The sequence below is a fragment of the Pongo pygmaeus genome, chromosome 20 (assembly GCF_028885625.2).
Source record: "Pongo pygmaeus isolate AG05252 chromosome 20, NHGRI_mPonPyg2-v2.0_pri, whole genome shotgun sequence".
NCBI classification, from domain to species: domain Eukaryota; kingdom Metazoa; phylum Chordata; class Mammalia; order Primates; family Hominidae; genus Pongo; species Pongo pygmaeus.
This window is the reverse complement of record NC_072393.2, coordinates 51,984,068-52,009,179: the sequence shown is the minus strand read 5'-3', so window position 1 is coordinate 52,009,179 and position 25,112 is coordinate 51,984,068. Positions and strand designations below refer to the sequence as shown.

Sequence of the window (25,112 nt, the reverse complement as noted above, 5' to 3'; positions counted from 1 at the left end):
CACCACACAGCCAAAGGCATCCTGGGCAGAACCTTTGCTTGGACTCCTTTGGGGACGGGCTGCTCACTACTCCTCCCAGGTCTGCCTTGCACTGTTTAGAGAGTGTACAAGCTTTTCCTAGGCCTGAGTCCCAATCTGCCTCCGAGGCACAGACACACAGGTCCCAGTTATACCCCCCAATTTCTCTTCCTCCACATTTCTCCCCACTCCACCCTCACCCTTTAGTCATAAGCTGAGGGGTCCCCAGGGCAAATATGTTTATTTACAAAATGCACACATCCTCCCTCCCAGCATGCACTGCCTGGGGAGAGGGCAGGGTCAGGGCCTCACACACCTGAGACCCCAGGGGCAGCAGGAGGGACGGGGCCAGGGCAGGGACTGGGCAGGGCTGGAGGCCACCCTGGCCCCACCCCCCACACCATACCCAGCAAGTGGGTGGGGGATGGAGGGGCAGTACCCCTTCTCCACGTCATGACCGCATGTCCAGTCGGTTCATGTACTCCTGCAAGGCCTTCAGGCGAGCGTCTATTTCGGCCATGTCAGCCGCCTGGTGGTCCGAGCTGTACTCTGTGAGAGCAGGTGTGGGTATGGGGGGCTGTGAGGGGCCTGAAGCCCCAGGGAGTTCCTGGGCCCAATATACCACTGCCCCCACTACCATTCCAACGGGTCCTTGGGCTGGGAGAGGGGATGTGGAGTCCCAGGCTCACCTTTGATGGGGACCCAGCCCCCGGAGTTGGCCAGAGATTTCTGATGGTGGCTGTGTTCCACGGGGGTAGACTTCTGGTGATGGGGAAGGTAGGAAAGGGGGTCGCCCACCGTCCCTCTATTCCTGTCCCCCTAAATCCCACTGGAAATCCTGAGCCTAAGGACCTTGGGGAAAAATAAGGCCTGACACCTACTGGCCATTCATTATATGCAAAATAACCTCCTAATGTCCTCACAGAGCCCTCACCTCACATGTGAGGTGATGCCATTACCAACCCTGGTTAACTGATAAACAAAAACTAAGGTACAGAGAGGCTAAAGAACTGCCTTGAATCATACAGCTGGGAAGAGGAGGAGACGGGTTTTAAGACCTGACAGTCAGAAGCCAAAGCCCTAAAGAGCATCACGTGCCCCTCATTATTCCTTCTCCAATCTAATGCCCTCAAAACGTGCTGTTCCCAGGCCAGGTGCGCTGGCCCAGCCTGTAACTCCAGTGCTGTAGGAAGCTGAGGATGGCTTGAGGCCAGGAGTTCCAGACCAGCCTGGGCAACATAAAGAGACAATACCACCCCCTTATCCTGTCTCAATCCCACCCTCCCCCCCAAAAAAGCCTAGTCCCAGCTACTCTATAGGCCGAGGTGGGAGGGTCTCTTGAGCCCAGGAGTTGAAAGCTGCAGTGAGCTACAATTGCCCCACTGCACCCCAGCCTGAAGGACAGAGCGAGACCCACTCTTAAACAAAAAAGCCCTATTGCCAAAGGCATTCAGAGTCGCCTCTGCCCCGATCCCCAGGAAGGAATCACAGGAAATGGGGGCAGCTGTGTTCCAGTGGTTTATGTTACCCTTTCTACTCACCGTATTGGACCCACTCCAGGGTGTTGGGCTAGGAGGCTTCCCACGGCGGCGGTGACCCCTGAGAAAAAGGAGTAACCAAGGACCAGCGGTAGGGAGGCTCTGGTACTTCCCACCTCCCCGACCTTTGTGGTTTCAAGGCCCCCAGGCTCCATCACCCAATTTCCCTGCAAAAGACTGTTTCTAGTCTCCCCAGAAACCCTTTGGAGGTGATCCTTTTCCCAAGTCCAAGTTTTACCCTCTGGAGAGCGACTCAGAGAAATCCTCCAAATCGCTGCAGGAGCTGGCAGACGAGCAGCGGCTGCGGAAACTGTCCACTAGAGGGAGACGGAGGGCGTGAGCTCTGGCCCTCGCTGGCCCCGCCCAGTGCTTCCCAGGCCCTCCCATCCCGCCGGCCCTGCCCAGTGCCTCCCAGCCCGCCCAAGCCCCGCCCCGTCCAGTGCCTCCCACCCCCGCCCAGTCCCGCCTAGCCCGGCGGCCCCGAGCTCCAGGCCGGTTACCTGAGGAGCTGCGGTTTCGGGAGCGATTAGGGGCGTCCCCTCGGCCAGTCACGGCAGCAGGGGGCCGGGTCTGGCGAGACCAGGAAACGGACGGACCGTCCCCGCTTCCCCCACTGCCTAATCGGTTCCGCTGCTGCTGCCTGGGAAAAAAGAAAGGAGACGCCGGCCTGTACGCCCAACTCCTGCGGGCAAGGGGGTCGCTGCGCCCCTAAAGGTCACAGCCACGCCGGCGACCGCCCGAGATGACGGGCCTAGGAGCGGAAAGCATGCAGAAACACAGACGAGGAGGTGGGACGGACGGAAGGCAGAGCAGGTGGAGCAGGCGGGGTATCCGGCGAGAAGCGAGCAGGTGGCAGGGGATGGGGACTGATGGTGGCGTGGAGAGATGAGCGCCCGGGAGCGGGCAAGGGCCAGGGACAGGGACAGGGGCAGGTGAGGGAGGAAGGGGCACTGACTTCATCTGGATCTCTCTCTTCTTCCTTTCCTTGGCTTTCACAAAGGCCGTGGGGTCGAAGCGGAGCGCACGACCACCTAGGACGGTGTGGGAGAGGAAGCGGCTGGGTCCCGAGACGGGCCTTGGCAGCGCTAGTGCGACCCCTCCCCACCGCAGGGCAGGGGCACAGACCTGTGGGCGAGGGCGAGGGGCGCGCAGGGCGGCCCCGACCCCGGCTCCCGCGGCCGCTCTCCCGGGATGAGGAGCGCGCGGCGCCGCGGCCTCGCGACGTGGAGCGCTCCCGGGACGATGAGGCCCGGTCCTCCCGCGCCGAGAGCGGCTGCACCGGCGGAGTCCGCCTCCTGAGACCACAGGGGCAGCTGTCAGCTTCCCGCCCGCCCAAACTCAATCTCCAGACTCCTGCCCGACCGCACCTTCTCCGAACCCTCAGGCCTACCCCATCAGCTCCTAGACGTGCACTCCTGGGCCCACGACCCTCTCGATATCCTCCCCCAGGCCCCACCCAAACCCCTAAAACACCCCTCTGTCATTCCCCTACATCCTTTCAACACATCCCCTTCACCAGACCCTTCTTTCCGGAGTCTTCCACAACTCCCCGGAAACCTTTCCCAATTTTCCACCACCCACCCCATAAATGCCAGCAGACCTCACCCTGATCCCACCCGCTGCGCCGCACCTTTTCGCACCAGGAGACCCTAGGGCCCGATCCCTTTCCCAGTCCCGCCTGAACGCCGCCCCAAGCCTGCGCATCTCCGCACAGCCCGGGTCCACCTTCTAACTACCGCACCCGAATCCTGTCTGGACTCCGGGCGGGGTCCGCTAAGCCCCGCCCCCATCCCCGCCCCCTCCACCCTACCTGGCCCCGCCCCCTCCACCCTACCTGGCCCCGCCCCCTCCACCCTACCTGGCCCCAACCCGCCTCCCTTAGGCTCCGCCTCACCAGGCTCCACCCCATCTCAGGCCCCGCCCAAGCGCCCGGCAGGCCTCGCCTCTCACCCTCTCTTGTACAATGCCAGCTCGCTGGTCAGCGTCTTCAGCCGGGCGCGCAAGGTCCGCTCCGATGCCTTCGCCTCCTCGAGCTGCCGGGAGGGGAGAGAGGCGCGGAGGTCCAGGCTGAGGCCGAGGTCCGCGCCTCGCTGGCCGCCCTAGGCCCCCGCTGCTCACCTCCTTGGCCAGACGGCGGCAGTCCTGGCCGCGACGGCCGGCCACCCTGTGCCCGAGGCCGCGCTCCTGCCGTAGCTCCAGCTCCAGCCCGCGCACCAGCCCGCGCAGCGCCTCGGCCTCCTGGCGCGCCGCGCGCCCGGCCAGCGCCTCCTCGCGCGATCGGCCCAGCTGCGCCTCCAGCTCCCGCTTCTCGGACGCCAGGCGCGACACCCTGGGGAAGCCGGGGAGAGAGCGCTGGAGAGAGAAGCATGGCCCCATTCCCACTACTCCATGGGGGTGGGACGCCTCATCATTTCACCTCCCCGGAAGGGGGAACACGGCTCCATCACTCTCAACTGACCCCATGGGGAGGGGCAGGGTCCTATCATCTCTCCTGCGACGTGTGAGGAGGGATGTGGTCACATCACCCCCATCCACCTCACGAAGAGGACATGACCCCACTACGCACAGGACACACACACACACTCCTCCCCCCGGTGCGGGTGAAGGAGTGGGAACACAGCCATGTGAGTTCCAATTCTAAACGATTTCATCAATCTGTCCACACCCTGAAAGCCTAGCACTGCCTCCCTCCTCCTCCCACCTCGCCAGGCCAGTCTCCCAGTCACGAAATCCTCTACAATACCAATTCGATCAGGTAACTACCATGCTCAAAACCCTTCCTTGAGAAAATGTATACACAAGGCTATTCATTGCAGCACAATCTGTAATAGCAAAAGAGTGGAAATAACCAAAATGTATGTTAAAAGAGAACTAACTGAATTTCTAATACATCTACTCAATTGAGTCCCACAAAACTATAAAGAGGAAAGTAGAGGATCTCTATGTCCTGTCACCGACTGACTGCTGTGACACAGTGCAGTGCAGACAGTATGTTCAGAATGTCCCTTTTCATAAAAGAAACGAGAATTATAAATTATATGTTTATATTCTCAAAATTACAGAATAATTACAGAATAAACCAAAATCTATGGGGAAAAAAAGGATTATTTATGGGGAAGGGGAAAATGAACAGAAATTGGACCTTTCTGGCTGGACAAAGTGGCTCATGCCTGTAATCTCAGCACTTTGGGAGGCCGAGGCAGGTGGATCACATCTCAAAAAAATAAGAAAACCAGAAGTAAAAATAATTTTTTTTTAAAATTTAAGAAATTGGACCTCTCTGAATGTACCCTCTTTTTCAGTTTTGGAACTATAAAAATATTTTATGCAAATTAATTAATTAAATTTTAACAGATGCCATCACAAAAATTTTAAAAGAAACTGGCCCAAACAGACCTAACTCTATATCAAAGATGGTGGCACATTGGAGAATTACAGGAGGTGACTAAAACACATCATTTGAGCAAGTGGGATATAGCCTAAGGCCAAAAAGAACTACAAAGAAATCTTTTTTATTTTCTGAGACAGAGTCTTGCTCTGTCACCCAGGCTGGAGTGCAGTGGCACAATCTTGGCTCACTGCAACCTCCGTCTCCCGGGTTGAAGCGATTCTCCTGCCTCAGCCCCCGAGTAGCTGGGATTACAGGCGCCCACCACCACCCCTGGCTAATTTTTGTATGTTTAGTAGAGATGGGGTTTCACCATGTTGGCCAGGATGGTCTCAAACTCCTGACCTCATGATCTGCCCGCCTCAGCCTCCCAAAGTGCTGGGATTACAGGCGTGAGCCACCACACCCGGCCCTGGAAATGTTAAACTTCATTCAAAATTCAATTAGTAATTACACTGGTATTGTTTAAGATAAAGCAAATAAATATGTTATTATCCCTAGAAACTAAGATTTTCATCACAACAAAAGACATATAAGTAGGTCAAGTGTGGTGGCTCACACTTGTAATCCCAGCACTTTGGGAGGCCAAGGTGGACAGATACCTTGAGCCCAAGAGTTTGAGACCTGCCTGGGCAACAAGGTAAATCCCCATCTCTACAAAAATTAGCTTGCGGCCAGGTACAGTGGCTCATGCCTGTCATCCCAGCACTTTGGGAGGCCGAGGCAGGCAGATCACCTGAGGTCACAAGTTCAAGACCAGCCTGGCCAATATGGTGAAACCCCCTTTCTACTAAAAATACAAAAAAAAAATTAGCCGGGTCTGGTGGCAGGCACCTGTAATCCCAGCTACTCAGGAGGCTGAGGCAGGAGAATCGCTTGAGCCCAGGAGGCAGAGGGCAGAGGGCAGTGAGCTGACATTGCGCCACTGCACTCCAGCTTGGGGGACAGAACAAGACTTCGTCTCAAAAAAAAAAAAAAAATTAGCTTGGCATGGTGCCATGTGCCTGTAGTCCCAGCTACTGGGAAGGCTGAGGCAGGAAGGTCGTTTGAACCCAGGAGTCTGAGGTGACAGTGAGCCATGACTGCACTACTGCACTCTAGCCTGGGTGACAGGGCAAGACTCTGTCTCTTAAAAAAAAAAAAAAATTAAATTAAGTGCAAAAAGAGATACAACTAAACTATATTTTTAGGGATGCATAGTTCAGCTGGCAAAACCATAAGCAAATCAAGTGAGTGAGATTTGGTGCATTTGGGAGCATGGTTGGGGCAGGAGGGTCTCTCCCGGAAAAAGACATACGGAGGCTATGGGGAAATGACTACTTTTGATTTTGTTCTCCTTTTTTTTTTTCCACATAGAGTCTCCCTCTGTCACCCAGGCTGGAGTGCAGTGGTGTGATCTCGGCTCACCGCAACCTCTGCCTCCTAGGTTCAAGTGATTCTCCCGTCTCAGCCTCCCGAGTAGCTGGGGCTACAGGCACGCGCCACCCTGCCCAGCTAAACTTTTGTATTTTTAGTAGAGACAGGGTTTCACCATGTTGGCCAGGCTGGTCTTGAACTCCTGACCTCAGGTGTTCCGCCCGCCTCGGCCTCCCAAAGTGCTGGGATTACAGGCCTGAGCCACTGCGCCCGGCCTCGATTTCTTAACCTGGGTAGTTGTTACATGGACGCTGGCTTTATGATAATTTGTGAAACTGCATTTATATTTTGTACTCTTTGGGGTGTATTATTTTTCACAAGAAAGTTAAGTAGTGGAAGTAGTGGGACTCTTGGGCAGGAGGGACGGCTCCCATCCCAGAGATTCAGGTGTAAATGGTGTGTCTGGAGGAGTCAGGGCCTGCCCTGGAACTCCTCACTGCTCACAAAATTTTTAAAAAAAGAAAAATAGGCCAGGCGCGGTGGCTCACACCTGTAATTCCAACACTTTGGGAGTCTGAGACAGGTGGATCACTTGAGACAGGTCGGGAGTTCGAGATCCGCCTGGCCAACACGGTGAAACCCCGTCTCTACTAAAAATGCAAAAATTAGCCGGGTGTGGTAGCACACGCCTGTAATCCCAGCTGCTCAGGAGGCTGAGGCAGGAGAATTGCTTGAACCCAGGAGGCAGAGGTTGCAGTGAGCCGAGATCGCGCCATTGCACTCCAGCCTGGGTGACAGTGCGAGACTCGGTCTCAAAAAAAGAAAAAGAAATGGTGAATGTACAGGGCAGCCAGGGCACTGGGATTTTTCAAAGCTCCCAGGCAATTTGAGTGCATATCCAGAGTGAAACACTGCATTGGTTGAAAAGCCGAAGAGAACTTTATAAAAGAGGGAGCCAGCTCTCAACAGCTGAAATCATCAGTCTCAACACCACCAAAGGAGGCATCTTGCCAAAACCTACCCCACATGCGATTAAACCTATATAGGGTTAGCCACCACTTCATTGCAAGTACAGGGGACAGAGGAGGACATTAAACACACCATGGCGATATAATCAGCAAAATCTATTTTTCATTTTTCCGTCTGAGTATGCTTGCTAGGGAAAATTTCAGCAAAATCTAGACTGCAAAACTCTACAGGACAAATAACCTGATTTCTTCCATAAATAAGTAGCATGAAAAGTGGAGAGGGGGATATAAATTTAAAAAGATTTAAGAAATACATCAGCCAAGCTCAGTGGCTCGTGCCTGTAATCTCAGCACTTTGGGGGGCCAAGGCAGGTGGATGACTTGGATTCAGGAGTTCAAGACCAGCCTGGGCAACACAGGCAAACCCTGTCTCTATAAAATATATGAAAATTGGCTGGGCATGATAGCATGTGCCTGTAGTCCCAGCTACTCAGGAGGCTGAGGTGGGAGAATCGCTTGAGCCCAGGAGGTCAAGGACACAGCGAGCCAAGATCGTACCACCACACTCCAGCCTGGGCAACAGAGCAAGACTGAAAAAAAAAAAAAAAAGAAAGAAAGAAAAGAAAAGAAAGACCTCGACAAACTGCAATGTGCAGCCGTATTTAGATACAGGACGAATTCAAACCACTTGCAAAAAAGACACTTGAGAGGTGATCAGAGTAGTGTAAGTGTGAACGCATACGCAGTGGGTTTCAGATGACATGATGGAATTTTTGTGAATTTTGTTGGATGTGACAGCAGCACTTATATCCTTATATGTTAAAGATACACACTGAAGCTTTTACAGAGGAGATACGAAGACTGGGATTTGCTACAGGGCAGGGGGTGGCAGTACATCAAACAAGATGGGCAAACGTGGGTAACTGTTGAAGCTAGGGGACAAGTACATGCAGATTATACCACTGTTTACTTTTGTGGTGCTGGAATTTTTCCTAACAAATCCTTCTTAAAATCCGTGGTTCCCCACACTCTCCAACAAGGAGCTTTCCTTTCTATTCAGCCTCTGCCCCTCTGACTTCTCTCCTCCTCTCCTCCTGCCTCCCTCTCCCACAGGCTCCAGCCAGATGCAGTTCTCACCTCCCAGAACCTTCTCTCCTTCTTCTCCTGACAAGAACGACTCCACTCATCCGGGAAGCCTACCTGCCCCTGATGTTCTCCGCTCTCCCAGCCCTCTGTACCTTTCCGTCCTAGCACCAACCCCAGCAGACCTGGCATGTAGAGGAGTGTCCGTTTCCCATGTGGATCCCACCTTTCTGGGGGCAGAGCCTCCACCTGTCTGGTTCACTGCACAGGACCCCAGGCTGCATGGCCGGGCACCCTGCATTCAACTCTATTCCACTTGTTAACAAGCTGGGTGGCCCTGGGAAGTTTCACTTCACATCTCTGAGCCTCAGGCCATCTTTTCTCATCTGTGAAGAAGGACGATAATAAGAATGCCCGCCTGTTAGGCTGTAAGAATCTATTCACAGTGCTTAGACCATGTCTAGCATAATAAACATTAACTAGCGTCGGGCAGTGTGCCTGGCACAGTATGAACTCCATAAATGTTGGCTGAATGAATGAATAGATCTCAGAACCTTCCCAAACTTCCTAATTCCTGGCTGGGAAGAGGAAGATAAGAAGCCATTGAGCAGCGGTGGGATCTCAAGGCTCCTGTGGTTGATTCCAAAGGGTGGAGGGCGCCACCTTGTGGCCATCTTGGGAAACACACACCCAGAAACACAAACCTAGAAACACACACACACAGCCTGAGACAGAGCGCACATACACACAAACACACACACATACACACACACAGCCTGAGAGCAGATCCTGAGGATAAATTTTGGCCTCCCCACTGCGGCCTTCCTCGGCCCAGCAGTACACAGGCGAGATCCTCCGAAGACCGGCGGGGTTCCCCAGCCCGGTGAGCTCCCATAAGGACTGGGCCTCCGGGTCAGCACTTAGCGCTCTGTCCTGGGCTTGCAGCCACCAACAGTGCAAACAGCTGGGGAAACAACAGAGGCTCGGCGCTGGCTGCGTGGATCTAAGGTCCAGCCTAGCCATATTACCCACTGTGTGACCTGCGCCAAGTGCCCTAACTTCTCTGGGCCTCTGTCAAATGGTGATAATAGCAGTGCCTACCTTGTAGGGTGGCTGTGAGGATAAAATGAATTTAATCATAAAGCACAGAGCAGCCCTGGCATACAGTTAAATGTTCAATAAACATTAGTTACTGGTAATATTATTACTAAAAATATTATTAGTCCTCCCCAATGAGCCAGGCCTCTTCCCGGTAGCGATCAAGCCCCAGATTCGTCTCCCCAACAGAACCAAGCACAAGGCAGGCATGAATATATATGCCAAAGGCCTTTGCTTCTTTCACTTCATTCATTCCCTTGTTTTCACCGCATTCCCACCTAACATAAGGGCTTTGCCCAGGCTGTTCCCTCTGCCTACAACATTTCCCCAGCCCCTGTGCCTGACCCACCCTACACCCCAGTGGAGTCCTGTGACAGCCTCCCACAGCACAGGCTCTTTTTCCTGCCCCACCCATCTCCATCTGTAATGATATACTCAGGTGGTTATATACTTAGCACCCATCTCCCCCAGGGCTGGGCACTACGTGAGTGGCAGGGAGGGGCTAGCACAAAAGGAGCACCCCATGAAGGTGGATTCACCTACATAGAGCTCGACCTCCCCCCAACCTTTGCACATGCTGCTCCCTTTGCCGAGAACACCCCTCCCATACCAGGCAGGGTCAGGTACCTTCACTGTCTGCAAACACATCTGCCTCCCTCCCTGGACTGAGTCCCAGGAGGGCAGTGCCAAGATAGTCTTGGTCACCACTATGTCCCCAGCACCACCCAGCACAAAGGTACAGAAGAGGGGCTCAGAGGCTGGGCACAGTGGCTCATGCCTGTAATCCCAGCACTTTGGGAGGCCAACGTGGGCAGATCACTTGAGGCCAGGAGTTTGAGATCAGCCTGGCCAACCTGGCAAAACCCCTTCTCTACTAAAAATAGAAAAATTAGCCGGACATGGTGGCGCGTGCCTGTAATCTCAGCTACTTGGGAGGCTGAGGCAGGAGAATTGCTTGAACCCAGAAGGAGGAAGCTACAGTGAGCCAAGATCGCACCACTGCACTCCAGCCTGGGCAACAGAGTGAGACTCTGTCTCAAAAAAAAAAGAATAAATATGTGGTGGGCGAAGGACAGTCATCCTCCCCACAGGATCGAGCATGGGCCCCGCAGTGCATGATGGGAAGGCCCCCACCCACCCCAGCTGCCCACCCCTCCAAGACTCACTGCTCCCGCAGGTGCCAGATCTCATTCTCCCGGGTGTCCCGAGTGTTCTGGCCATCCAGCCCTTGCAGGCGGCCCAGTTCCTCCTTCAGTGACCGGATGATGCCCTGCAGAACCACGGGGTCTGGCTTGCCCTGGTATAGGAGGGGCAGCGGGTAGTGAATCCTGAGGAGGGAGGATTAGAACCATGGCATCTCAGAGGCCAAGAATGCACCTGAGGGTAAACACCAGCCTCTGAGAGCCACAGAGTACGAAAATACACAATTCCAAAAACTGCACCGTCCTAGAGGCTTATGAGCACATCCTTAAGGCCTCTCCCTGTCCCCAGACCCCTTGTTCCAGTCACCACCTCTGAAAGACTCTTATATAACAATTTGGGGACTACTGGGATTGGCAGCCCTGGTGTAGTCTGGGGGAACTTCCTTGGCGGACACTGCTGATGAAGGGAACGCTGGTATCATGTTACTTGCAGCCAAACACAATCCTAATTCAGATGCCACAGCGGGGGATTCTGGTTGGCCTGGCCTGGGTGACCCTGGCTTGGCTGGGGAAAGGTGGGCTATTGTGATTAACGGCCCCATGAGATGCTATTCACAGAGGATTGGTAACTTCCCACTAAGAAATCCAGTGGCTACTAACACATGGGGCAGACACGGTCACCCAGCTACACAACTGCCATTCCCAACTCTCTTGCTGCCTCCCCCTATAAAGGCTAGAAAGCCAGATATTCATTTTCCCAGCATCCCTTGCATATGACCACTTCTGGCCACACATCACAGGAAATCTGTTGGGAGTCTTCTGGGAACACTGTTTTTTTCCTGATAAAAACAGCAGATGCAATTAACAAACTCAGCCCTGTCCCTCTTCTTCCTGCCTTGATATAGGTGCAATGTCTGGAGGATCCAGCAGCTATTTTGTGACCATGAAGAGATAAAGATGAAGTCAAAAGGCCAAGCCGGGTGCGGTGGCTCATGCCTGTAATCCCGGTACTTTTGAGAGGCTGAGGCGGGAGGATCACTGGAGGCCAAGACTTCGAGACCAGCCTGGGCAACATGACAAAACCCCGTCTCTACTAAAAATACAAAAATTAGCCAGGCGTGGTTGTGGGTGCCTGTAGTCCCAGCTACTCTGGAGGCTGAGGCACAAGAATTGCTTGAACCTGGGAGGCAGAGGTTGCGGTGAGCCAAGATCACACCACTGCACTCCAGCCTGGATGACACAGTGAGACTCCATCTCAAAAAAAAAAGCCAACACATTAACGACAGTAAAGGGAAAAAAATTAAAAAGAAAGAGCTTGAGTCCCTAGTGGAACTATTAAACAGGTGGCAACCACCTACCTAGACATCTTGTTATGTGATGTATTGTTTGTTTGATGTATTGTTTGTTTAGGGCACTGGTGATGGTTATTCTGCTACTTGTAGCCAAACATAATACTAAATGATACAAACCCCAACAGGGAAGATTCCCAAGGCAAGGCTTAACCAATGTCACCTTGCCTGGGTGCCAGGGGCTCCTAAGGCCTACCCACATCCTCTCCCACCCGCCCACCAGCCTGGCCCTGGAGCCAGCCCCTTCTCCCCACCTGTCAAACTCCACAGAGTAGATGAGAATCAGGTAGCGCTTGGAGTTGAGCTGGGCCGATCTGGGGGCCAAGGAGCCTGGGCGGCCCCCCATCTTGCGGTTCCGCAGGGACTCCAGGTCTGTGTAGGTCAGCAGGTCCAGGGTGACTGACTCACTACTCTGTCAGGAGAGGACAGGAGGAGCTGCCACTGCACCCGCCACTGCCACACTGAGGGCACCTAGCACACACCTGGGCCACAGCCCTTCCCGTTCTCCAGGCGGGCTAGGCTTTCCTACGCGAAGGCTGGTGATCAACATGGCCCTGTCCTAGGGCAGACACAAGGACTTCATCGAAGGAAGAAACCAGAAAGAACCTAAATGCTCAACCACAGAGAACAGCTTAGACCTGTGAGTCTCCGAGTGCTGTCTCCAGATCCCTGGGGGGTCCCCGAGACCTTTTCAGGGATCTCCACTGAGGTCAAAGCTACTTTCATAATAATACAAAGACGTCATTTGTCTTTTTCACTGTGTTGACATGTGCGCGAATGGTACAAAAGCAATGGTGGGAAAAACTGCTGGTGCCTTAGCAGAAATCAAGCCCCTGGCACCGAATGGTACTGGAGGTTATTGTATCTTCCCAGTCTCAGTGGGGGGCTGGGGAAGAGAAATAAACAAAACAAGTAAATAAGCAAATCAACCATAAAACACAGGAAATGAAACATCGGAATGTTCTTGATGAAGCAGTAAAAATTATTAATTTTATTGAATCCAGCCCCTAGGGGACACATCTCTTTATTATGTTGTGCAGGAAAATGGGAAGTACACGTCAAGTACTTCTGTGCACGCCAAAGTATGACGATGGTCTTGGGAAAAAGCGCTTCTGCATCTGAGTTTTGAGCTAAATTAGCCACTTTTCATGGAACACTATTTTTTACTTGAAAAAAAGAAACGACTGACAGACAAAACTATGGTTATTTAGACTCGGGCTATCTGGCAGACATTTTCTCAAAAATGAACAAAGTGAGCCTGTCACTTCAAGAAAAACAGCTAACAGGATGTCTTGCCAATAACAAAATTCAAGCTTTGCACTTAAAATTAGAATTTTGGAAAACTTGTATCTTCCACTGGGTGTCTGATAGCTTCTCGGTGTTCACAGAATTTCCTGGGGAAATCGGTGAGGATATTAACAAATGTGACTTCTGGATATTATATAATGAAATGTGTCAACATTTGGAAAATCCGCACAACTTAGTGAACCAATATTTTCCAAATGACCAATGCATGAAGTTACAAAATCATCCACAGGTAAAAAAATATCCATGCAAAATGCAAGATAAGTCAGTGGAATTTAATGTAACAATACAAAAAGTTCACTGATGAGGATGCAGATTCCACATTGTAACTAACCTTTAAGAAACTATCGCTTGTCCAGGCCAGGCGCGGTGGCTCACACCTGTAATCCCAGCACTTTGGGAGGCCGAGGCAGGTGGATCACTTGAGGCCAGGAATTCAAGACCAGCCTGGCCAAGATGGCAAAACCCCGTCTCTACTAAAAATACAAAATTAGCCGGGCATGATGGCACATGCCTGTAATTCCAGCTACTCGGGAGGCTGAAACAGAATTGCTTGAACCCGGGAGGCAGAGGTTGCAGTGAGCCAATATCATGCCACTGCACTCCAGCCTGGGCTACAGAGACAGTGTCTCAAAAAATAAATAAATAAATACAAAAATTAGCCAGGCATGGTGGGCAGGCCTGTAGTCCCAGCTAATTGGGAGGCTGAGGCATGAGAATCACTTGAACCCAAGACGCGGAGGTTGCAGTGAGCTGAGACTATGCCACTGGGCCTGGGCAACCAAGCAAAACTCTTGTCTCAAAAAAAAAGATATCTAAATACCACCCATCCCTGTCACTCTAAGTTCTAACCTGCTTTTTTCCCCCCGATTATTACTTTTAGGCTGGGCACGGTGGCTCACGCCTGTAATTGCAACACTTTGGGAAGTCAAGACGGGCGGATTACTTGAGATCAGGTGTTCAAGACCAGCCTGGCCAACACAGTGAAACCCCATCTCTACTAAAAATACAAAAATTAGCCAGGTGTGGCGGCACACGCCTGTAGTCCCAGCTACTCAGGAGGCTGAGGCAGAATTGCTTGAACCCAGGAGGCGGAGATTGCAGTGAGTTAAGATCACGCCACTGCACTCCAGCCTGGGAGACAGAGTGAGACTTCATTTCAAACAAACAAACAAAAACTTTTAAGTACCTGACATTATGTATTTTTTCATTTGTCTGTCTCTCCAAAATGTCAGCCTCATGAGGACAGGGGTTTTGTCTGTTGTTCACTGCTGTATCCCCAGTGTCCCCCACAATGACTGGAACACTGTCAATGCTCAGCAAATGAAATGAATGAATGGCTATATTCACTGATGTGACTACATTTTTGTGAAATATTGCTGAATCCTTTAAAATCAAGTTGCAGGCCGGGCGCAGTGGTTCACGCCTGTAATCCCAGCACTTTGGGAGGCCGAGGCGGGTGGATCACCTGATATCCGGAGTTCCACACCAGCCTAGTCAACATGATGAAACCCCATCTCTACTAAAAATACAAAAAATTAGTCGGGCATGGTGGCGTGTGCCTGTAATCCCAGCTACTCAGGAGGCTGAGGCAGGAGAATCGCTTGAACCTGGGAGGCGGAGGTTGCAGTGAGCTGAGATGGCGCCACTGCACTCCAGCCTGGGTGACAGAGCGAGACCCCGTCTCAAAAAAAAAAAAAAAAAAACAAACAAAAAAAGCAGGTTGCAGAGTACATTGGAAAATATATAAACTATATATAATTACAGATCTGCAAATGCACATACACACACATGTATTTGGAAACAGAGACATGGAGAAATGGCTGGAGTGATTTTCACCGGAGTGATTTTCACCAAAATATTAACAGAAGCGAGTATTAGGGATGGAGTGATTTTTACTTTCTTCTTTATATTTCTCTGTGACCTAAATTTTCTACATGAGAATAACTATCATTAAGTTCAAAATGAAGCATTTACACTTGGCAAAAGAAGAAAATGATCGCCCTCTTCCCACAATGAAAGAGAAGGTAGAGGGTCTTACATACATCAGATGGGCATCAACCCCCCGGGAAGCTGGAAGACAGAACCCCCCTCCCACCCCCACCCACCAACCCAGGCCCTACCTGAGTGAGGGCTGACTCCAGCATATGACAGAAGATGTTGAACTGTTTGAAGTTCCCTGTCTTGTGAGTCAAATCTTCAATGACTGGGTGGGGAGAAAAGTCTCTCCTGAGGTCTGACCGCTTGCCCAGCCCCAGGGTAATGCATCTAAGCTCTCCAATTCCACCCGACTCCAGTGTCTCTGGCTTGAGCAACAAGACCTACACCCCTCCCCACACTGGAGAGCTTCTGGTGACAAAGAAGAGGCAGGTGGGCAGGATTCAGGGTGGCCTGATATTCTGGAAGAAGCTAATCCCAGGAGAGGAAAGGTGAGCCCACCCCAGGCAGGCACACTCACAGCCAGCATCAAACTCGCCCCGCCACTGGTCAGCCGTCATCCGGTCCTCCACCTCCAGCTCCAGCACCTGCCCAGAAACCATCACCCGCACGGCATGCTCCACACCCCGGAAGACGTAGTCTACCTGCAGGCCAGCCGGCTGGTCCATGGCCAAGGTTGCTGGAGAAGGAGATGAGAGAGAAACCTAGGGGAGCTGAGAGCCCAGGCTCATGATTTGGAAGACCAGGCCTCATATCCTGGCTCCATCATTTACCAGCTGTGGCATCCTGGGAAAGCGAGTTCACCTCTCTGTGCCTTAGTTTCCTCATCTGGAAAATGGGTATAATAATGGCACCAACCTCGTGGACTTGTTGTGAGGATTATATTTGACAATATGTGTAAAAGTACTTGGTACTGTGACCTGGAGGCTGCTGTGTCCAATACTTGCTGGATACTAGAAATTCATGATTGCCAAGCCAGGCACGGTGGCTGACAACTGTTATCCCAGCACTTTGGGAGGCTGAGACAGGAGGATCGCTTGAGTTCAAGAGTTCAAGACCAACTTGGGCAATGTGGTGAAACCCCATCTCTACTAAAAATACAAAAAAATTGCCAGGTGTGGTGGTGCATGCCTGTAGTCCCAGCTACTCGGGAGGCTGGAGGCAGAGCTTGCAGTGAGCTGTGATCTTGCCACTGCACTCCAGTCTGGGTGATAGAGTGAGACCCTGACTCAGTTAAAAAAAAAAAAAGAAAGAAAAGAAATACATGATGGCCAACAAAAGAATCATGATTAATATTAGTATTAATTTATTAAGTCATACTCATTATATATTTATTATTATTCATTCATTCATTCAGCAAACATTTGTGGAGAAAAGTCAAGCTGGAAAGAAGGACAGGGGGTATTGGAGTAGGATGAGCCGAGCTTTTAAAAGGGGGTCAGAGCAGGCCAGGTGCGGTGGCTCATGCCTGTAATCCCAGCACTTTGGGAGGCGAGGCAGGTGGATCATGAGGTCAGGAGTTCCAGACCAGCCTGGCCAACAATGGTGAAACCCCATCTCTACTAAAAATATAAAAAAATTAGCCAGGTGTGGTGCCCTGTGCCTGTAATCCCAGCTACTCCGGAGGCTGAGGCAGGAGAACTGCTTGAAGCCAGGAGGCAGAGGCTGCAGTGAGCCGAGATCGTGCCACTGTACTCTAGCCTGGCGACAGAGCGAGACTCCATCTCAAAAAATAAAATAAAATCTAACATCAGAAAATATAATATTGTGAGGCAAAAAAGATGATCCTTGAAACTCCAGGTAAGGGATTTTTTTAACCTTTTTAGAGTCCCTGAGCCTTTGAGAATCTAATGAAATTTCTGAGCCTTCTGCAGACAAATGAATAGTCCCACAACCTTTTGCAAGTTCATTTCAGGGGCTCCCAAATTACCACCCCGCAGGCCCATCCACAGATCTCTTTTCTCAGAGGCCCAAGGGCAATGGCCTGCACCCCAGACATCCTGACAGACACCTCTCTCTAGATCACAGCTCTTAACTTCATTTGAGAGAAGAGTACTTCGGAAGGGCTGATGAATTCGGGGACCCCCTTCCCCTGGAAAATTCACACTCCGGCAACTATGCTTTCATTCTCTAGTGGTTCATAAGTCCAGGTTAATAATCTCGATCTCGGCCGTGTGTGGTGGCTGACGCCTGTAATCCCAACACTTTGGGAGGCCGAGGCGGGAGGATCATTTGAGGTCAGCTCGAGACCGGCCTCGCCAACATGGTGAAACCTCTTCTCTACTAAAAATACAAAAATTAGCTGGGCGTGGTGGCAGGCGCCTGTAATCCCAGCTACTCGGGAAGCTGAGACAGGAGAATCGCTTGAACCCGGGAGGCAGAGGTTGCTGTGAGCCAAGATCATGCCATTGCACTCCAGCCTGGGTAACAGAGCAAGATTCTGTCTCAGAAAAAACAAATAAATAAAAAATAATAATCTCGATCTTGCTGCAAACAAATTGCCGCATATCCCACATCCCCTGACCCCAACGCAGTGCGTGGCAGCACTGGCCCCGCCCCACTGGGTGTTCTAAACCCCGCCCATCAACCCCACCCCCTCCGGCTCCCAGAACCTATCAGCGGCGACTCCGTCCGGGTTACCAAGGCGTAGGAGGCACTCACGGAACTGAACACCTGAGGAGCCGCACAGCATCACCGCCCCCACTCGTAGTCCCCAACTCCCGGGAGGAGACCGCACAGAGGAAGGGGGCCCGCCACACCGCATCCCCGCCGCCAACTCCCCCTTCCCCGCTGCTCGGCAGAAACCCCTCATACCCACCCCGCGAAGAGCAGCCCCTTTCGGCATCCCATTGCCTTGTCCTTAGCCCCCACCCCGCCCTCATCCCAGACACTGAACCCCCGAATACTCTGCCTAAACTCAACTCCTCTTGCACACTTACACCCCTCTCACCTTCACAAACTTCACCCGCTGCCCGGCCCCTCCTCTAGGCATGTCCTAAGCGCTCAGTAACTGCTGATGGAATAAATCCCACACCCGTGCCAGCTCCACACGGCCTCCCTGACCCCAGCTGCCCGTCACTTGTCCCCCAGATGGCCACGGAATTCTGGGCTCCCCTTCCCCTCCTCTCTGCAGAACCTCCCACTCCACATATTCCAGCCCAACCCTCATGCTACATTCCCCGGAAACCAGCCCCGTCTCTCCCGTCCAAAGCCCCTTCATTCCATCCTGCTCTCCCAGATTTGGGGGCAGGGAGGCAGCCGCACTCTCCTCCCCACACCAGCCACCCACGGTCTCCTAGGGCTCCCGCATATTCAACTTCAATGCACCCCGTTATTCCACCTGCATTCTTCCCGCATATTTGCTCAAGGTTCTGCTCCACACACCCCACTTTCAGCCTGTATTCCATCACTCCCATATTTCACCTGGATTCTGTTCCCTCCCAAATTGCTTGTAACCCCACCCCCAACCCCCACTCCACCCGCACACATATTTGCCACCTCTCTTCCCTTTAGAGAGCCCTCTCTGAACAACCCTTCCTCCCCACTGACCCCACCACCACCGCCGCTTCTAGGATTCCCCGGACCCTGAGCCCCCGCTCCCCTCCCGCCACTGACCCTGTCCCTCTACCTGCATCCTCCATCCTTGCTTCGGAATGACCAGTGGCTCATCCTGGTGGCTGATTTCATTTCAGTCCTGAGCCTCTCCCAGCTCCTCTTCTCAGCCTGTCTCCTTCCTGACCTCACGCATCCCAGCGGTGCCTTCGAGGCCCCGCCCTCACCAACCCATGACGTCACCACCCCATCCCTGCAAGCACTGTGCGGCTGCCCCCCAGGCCCCATCCTGGCCCACACACCTGACCCAGTTCTCGGGCCTCATGACATCATGGCGCCGGCACACTTACACCCAGTGTTTCAGCCCCCAGCTCTCTCCCTCTCATCATTCACTAGGATGACCCCTTTCCTTTCCAGCGTTACATCACCACCCCTGGCTCCACCTTCCAAATGGCTCTCCCCAGATAGCTCACAGATTTCACAGCTCTTACCCCAGGGCCGGAGCTGAAAATTCTCCAAGCTGGGCTCACCAAAGACAAATCTACATCACTACCTCCCATACCAGACATGGGCAAATCACTGCCCTTGGCAGCCCACACCTGATGGCTGTTTCCCCACACTCTGCAGCTCCCCACCACCACCAACACATATTCCAGCCCAGCCATACCCTAGCTGGGCTCTCTCCTGCAGCAGACCTCCGCCCCACATTCACACGCGTGGCCTGGCCTGGATGATCCCCTTCCCGACCCCATTCTGACCTCACCTCCCCACCAGGTGGGTGAATTGAGGCTGGATAGAACCCCCTCTTCACTGCCCCAGAATACAGACCAAAGCCTTCCACATTGTTCCCATAGAATGTAGAGGCAGAGAAGCCCTCTGGGGAACCAAGCAATGAAATCTCTGCAGTGCACACTGCGGCAGGCCAGTTCCCCCTGGGGCATCCAGACTCCCTCTCCCACTGTCTCTCAAAGGCATTTTGCCTTAGATAAGGACCATGCACACTTACTAACACAACGAATGACTCACCCTAAATTCTGCTCTCTGGTGGGTATTATAAGCATCCCCATTATACAGAGGATGAAACTGAGGCTTGTCTAGGATCCCACTATGAAGGACAGAAACATTCGTCCTCCTTCCCCTTACCCAGCTGCACTTCCCTGACCACCTCCTGTTTCCTCCCAAATGCAGCCTCACACCTTAAGCATGGCATGTGCTGCAGGCTGGGTACTTCTGGGTTGAGATTCCAGCTGCCTTTATCCTTGGTGTATCCTTGGGCAAAGCACTTGCCCTCTCTGGGCCTTCCCCCATCAGTAAAGTGGGATAATAAGAGCTCCTACCTTACAGGGTTGTTGTTGAATTAAACTATTTAATGTATATAAGGTGCTTCAAACAGTGTCTGGCACTCCCTGTTACCATCTGTGTGATCTGTTGATTATTTGACAGACCAGGAGCCTGTGAGGGCAGAGCCATTTTAATCAATCTTGTATCTTCAGGGACTGCTTGTGAATTTAATGGGAGATGCCAGGGAATGGGGTTCTAGACACTGGGGATACAGCCAAGGTTTTCTCCCCTCAGCTCATTCCCTGTCATCCTCCAGGTCTCAGCTCCAATCCCTTCTCCCACAGGAAGCCCTCCCTGACTCCCAGGCTGGGTCAGGAGCTGTCTCAATCTCCACAGTGGCCCCAGCAAACTCTGAACCAGCCTAACAGTGTTTCTCACAGTGATGGCCAAGGGGCATAATCCTTACCACAAGTGCTTATGAAAATGCAGCTTCCTAGGGCGGGTCCCAGCTATACACAAGCAGAAACTCTGGGGGTGGGCCCAGGAATCTGCATTTCCTCCAAGTTCCTTCAGACACTAAAGGTTCCTTCTGCCCTTGGGTGCCACAATCTGCCCAGTTTATTCCCCCATCTCTGACCCCACCACCCCACATATGACCCTTCCTAGTTCAGCAACACTGCCCCATACCACAGGGAGACCCCGAAGGGTGGTGAGGATGGTATAGGAGAAGCAACACTTTTTAAACACCATGTGCTCTTCTAGGTGCTGGGTTCCACATTCACATGGAGTCAAACACTCTAGTGGGGAGGTCCAAGAAGCCCAGTGGATATAAACCAACAATAATTGATGTGAGGGCCGGGCACAGTGACTCATGCCTGTAATCCCAGCACTTTGGGAGGCTGAGGTGGGCAGATCACTTGAGGTCAGGAGTTCGAAACCAGCCTGGCCAAGATGGTGAAACCCCATCTCTACTAAAATTACAAAAATTAGCCAGGCATGGTGGCATATGCCTGTAGTTCCAGCTACTTGGGAGGCTGAAACAGGAGAATCACTTGAACTTGGGAGGCGTAGATTGTAGTGAGCTGAGATGATGCCACTGCACTCCAGCCTGGGTGACAGAGCGAGACTCCATCTCAAAAAATAATAATAGGCCCAGCACAGTGGCTCACGCCTGTAATCCCAGCACTTTGGGAGGCTGAGCTGGGTGGATCACCTGAGGTCAGGAGTTCAAGACCACGCTGGCCAACATGGCAAAACCCCGTCTCTACTAAAAATGTAAAAATTAGCTGGGCATGCTGGCATACACCTGTAATCCCAGCTACTGGGGAGGCTGAGGCAGGAGAATGGTGCGAACCCGGGAGGCGGAGCTTGCAGTGAGCCGAGATCGCGCCACTGCACTCCAGCCTGGGTGACCGAGCAAGAGTCCATCTCAAAAAATAATAATAATAATAATCTATATCAGGTAGTGGTGTTATGAAGAAAAATAAAGCCAAGTGAGGGGCCACACGGTGACAGAAGTTATTTTAGCTTGAGTAGTATTTTAGCAAGTGCCTGGTTGTGAAGCTGACATCTGAGCGGAGACCTGAAAGAGGTGTGGAAGAAGTCACACAGACACCTGAGAAGACCTGATCCAGAAGGACAGGACAGCGAGTACAAAGGCCCTGAGGTGGCAGTGCGTTCAGGGACAGCGAGTACAAAGGCCCTGAGATGGCAATGTGTTCACTATGTTCAAAGGACAGCGAGGAGGCCAGGGTGGCTGCAGCAGAGTGAGCCAGGGGACGGAGAGAAGTGATGGGAGTTGAGGGGAGGGAGGAGGAGGAACCCAGTAGGTTGGGGCCTCATGGATATGGTGAAGACTTGCAGTGTAAGGTGGGAGCCAGGAGAGGGTTTGAAAGGAGGAGCAACCTGACCTGACTTCTGTTCTACTAGTATCCCCCTAACAGTGACAGGCAGAGAGCCCACCTGGAAGACCACTGCAACAAACCAGGTTAAGAACAGGAGACAAACTGAGGCCAGAGTGGTAGCAAAGGAGCTGGTGAGGCGTGGTTGGATTCTGGATGTGTTTTGAAGACGGAGCTAATGCGATCTGCTAGACCATATATAAGACAAAAGGGAGAAGTGAAGAACACTCCAAGCTAGCCGAGCACGGTGGCTCATGCCTGTAATCCCAACACTTTGGGAGGCTGAGGCGGGTGGATCACCTGAGGTCAGGAGTTCGAGACCAACCTGGCCAACATAGTGAAACCCCTTCTCTACTAAAAATACAAACAATTAGCTGGGTGTGGTGACGGGCGCCTGTAATTCCCTTGAATCTCGGAGGCAGAGGTTTCAGTGAGCCGAGATCGCGCCATTGCACTCCAGCCTGGGCAACAAGAGCGAAACTCTGTCTCAAAAAAAAAAAAAGAACACTCCAAGCTTCTGGATCTTAGTACCTGGCAGGATGAATATCCCATCAACTGGGTTTGGAGGTTGAAAGGAAGAAATCGCAAGTTTGGTTTGGGACAAGTTTATGTCTGAATGTCAGATGAACTTCCAAAGAGAGAAGAGTCGGCCACGATATGAGTCTGGAGTTCAGGGCAGAGATCCAGGCTGGAAATACACACGCGGGAGTTCTCATTAGATAAAGAGGGTGAAGCTAGCCAATGGTATAGACAGAGATGATGTCATTCTACTGATGATGAAGCTGAGGCACAGAAGGGTTAAACAACTCGCTCAAAGCCACAGTAATGATCAGTGGCAGAGCCAGGATTCAAATTCGGGATTCAACCCGATGCCAGAGCCCACATTCTTAACCATCAGTAAAGTAAGTTTAAGAGTTAATTCACCTAAAACACTTGGCAGGTGCACAGCACATAGTAAACGCCACAGGCATAATAGGGCTTCACATCTCTTTAAAGTACATGCTCATCCCTGGAGGTCTCCTTCCCTCCCCTCCTCAATATTGCTTCTTCCCACGACTTTCACCCAAATCAAAGCTTGTAAATCATAGTGCGCTGTAATGACCCTCTGCCTTAAAACCTCCTACTAAATCGCCACGCTGCATTCCAAGGACATCTCTATATTTTACCATCTGCTTCTCCTGCTTTACAACTTTCCCCATTGAAGACCCTCCTGCGATATACAGATCACCCCCAACTCACATGCTGCGCTCAGCCTCACAACCCCTCAATCAAGCGCCTACCCTTGTTAAAGGGCACCCTCCCTCCCGATTCCTACAAGGCCAGGTCAGCTGCCCACCGCAGCCTACTCTCCCCCGAGAGAAGCCCCCTCCCCTCTATCTAAGACCTCCACCACGGCCCGCGCACCCGCCACTCCCGCGGCCTCTCACCTTCTCCACTGGCAACCCTCCTCGCGAGCGGTTCAACTGACGAAGCTCCAGCCCCGCCCCAGGATACGGCGTTCTCTCTTCCGATTGGTCACAGCTTAACAGCAGCCAAGTTTCCATTAGCCAAAAGAGACGCCCATCACTCTGTCCCTCCCCCAGAGGAGAACCCGCCCTCCAAAGCTTCCAATTGGCTGACTCGGAAGAGGCGGTCCCAAATGGGTTGGGGGAAGCCCCTAACGTCGGGCTCTTCTCTAATCACTACTGGCTAATATTGCTGCCAGTCATACAAAAAGGTTGTTCCTCTGAGTGGAAGGGAAAGAATCCCGGAAGTAGCTCCTTGACTCCACCTATTACCCCCTGCGGGAGAGTAGGCCGCGCCCACGTGGTGGGGAGGGCCTGGAAGGGAGAGCTGGGTGTGCATGCGCATGGGGAGATAGTGGCCGCGGCTCCGGAAACTGGGGAGTGGTCTCAGCATAAAGACAGGTTGAGATTTGTCATCGCTCGGTGCATTCCAAACCTGCACTAACCATTTTGCAGGCCTTGGCTTATTTAAACTTTATAACAGCCCTGCAAAGTTATTATGATTTCCATTTTACCACTAAGAAAACAGTCTCAGAGGGGTATAGCCACTAGCCCGGGATCACACGGCTTTTGAACGACCCGTATTTTAAAACAATCAGTCATGAACTGGAAGGATCCAGCTAAAGGAATTGAGCGCGGGGATAGGGGAGGAGGGACCTCTTTAAGAAAGGAAAATAAAGTTTAAAGAAAAAAAAAAACACTATAACATGAAAGTTTACTTGGATTATGAAATAATAACAAATTACATGTTTAAAAGAGCCAAATACCACAAACATTGCAAAATCCCAAAGGATAACGTAATGTTTTTATTAATGTTCTGCCTGACACACCTCTGTGATGTTTCCTACTTTTTCAGCTGCATGTTTCACAATATCCTTGTCTACAAAGAGAAAAGAAAAGTAAGTTGTCTTTCTTCTAGCGTGGTTGATGGAACTTTTTAAAAATTCATTATAATTTAGAACAAGTTTCAGCTTCACAAATCAGTATTGGTGATGTTATCGAAACCTTGGAAATCTAGAAAAACTTCCGGCCAGGCGCGGTGGCTCACGCCTGTAATCCCAGCACTTTGGGAGGCCGAGGCAGGTGAATCACGAGGTCAGGAGTTCGAGACCAGCCTGACCAACCTGGTGAAACCCTGTCTCTACTAAAAATACAAAAAATTAGCTGGGCGCAGTGGCGGACGCCTGTAATCCCAGCTACTCAGGAGGCTGAGGCAGGAGAATCACTTGAACTCGGGAGGCGGAGGTTGCAGTGAGCCAAGATCGTGCCACTGCACGCCAGCCTGGGCAACAGAGTGAGATGCCATCTCAAAAAAAAAAAAAAAAGAAAAAGAAAAACTTTCATAAAGTTTCATTCATATGTTAACTATGTTTTGGAAAGTGTTTCCACAGACTAACTTCTGGCTCAATACTTTCAATTTTTTGTTTGTTGGTTGGTTTATTTGTTTGCTGAGACGGGGTCTCGCTTCATCGCCGGGCTAGAGTGCAGTGGCATGTTCGTGGCTCACTGCAGCCTTGAACTCCTGAGCTGAAGTGATCCTCCTGCCTTACCCTCCCAGGTAGCGGGTACTACAGGCACACGCCATCACATCTGGCTAATTTTTTTTTAAATTTATTTTTAGTAGAGATGGGGTTTCACTATGTTGCCCAGGCTGGTCTCGAACTCCTGAGCTCAAGCAATCCTCCCACCT

At 51.9% G+C, this 25,112-nt stretch overlaps 1 protein-coding gene across 3 annotated transcripts; it reads right to left on the bottom strand.

The window, feature by feature from the left end:
- Window positions 1-240: 240 nt before the first annotated feature.
- CCDC61 (coiled-coil domain containing 61) lies at window positions 241-23,394 on the bottom strand. 3 transcript variants are annotated; one of them, XM_054466265.2, is made up of 15 exons: window positions 23,345-23,382; window positions 22,449-22,605; window positions 15,704-15,862; window positions 15,369-15,451; window positions 12,195-12,352; window positions 10,616-10,777; window positions 3,675-3,885; window positions 3,507-3,589; window positions 2,682-2,851; window positions 2,512-2,587; window positions 2,057-2,196; window positions 1,795-1,873; window positions 1,560-1,617; window positions 708-780; window positions 241-567 (listed from the first exon to the last, which is right to left on the bottom strand). In XM_054466265.2, the coding sequence occupies exons 3-15, from the start codon at window positions 15,849-15,851 to the stop codon at window positions 470-472; spliced, it is 1,539 nt and encodes a 512-aa protein (XP_054322240.2). In that variant the 5' UTR covers window positions 15,852-15,862; window positions 22,449-22,605; window positions 23,345-23,382; the 3' UTR covers window positions 241-469. The 3 variants fall into 3 exon arrangements, with proteins under 3 accessions (XP_054322240.2, XP_054322236.2, XP_054322235.2); XM_054466261.2 differs by lacking the exon at window positions 22,449-22,605 and having other exon boundaries at window positions 23,345-23,394; XM_054466260.2 differs by lacking the exons at window positions 22,449-22,605; window positions 23,345-23,382 and adding an exon at window positions 18,812-19,385.
- Between the last annotated feature and the right edge of the window lie 1,718 nt (window positions 23,395-25,112).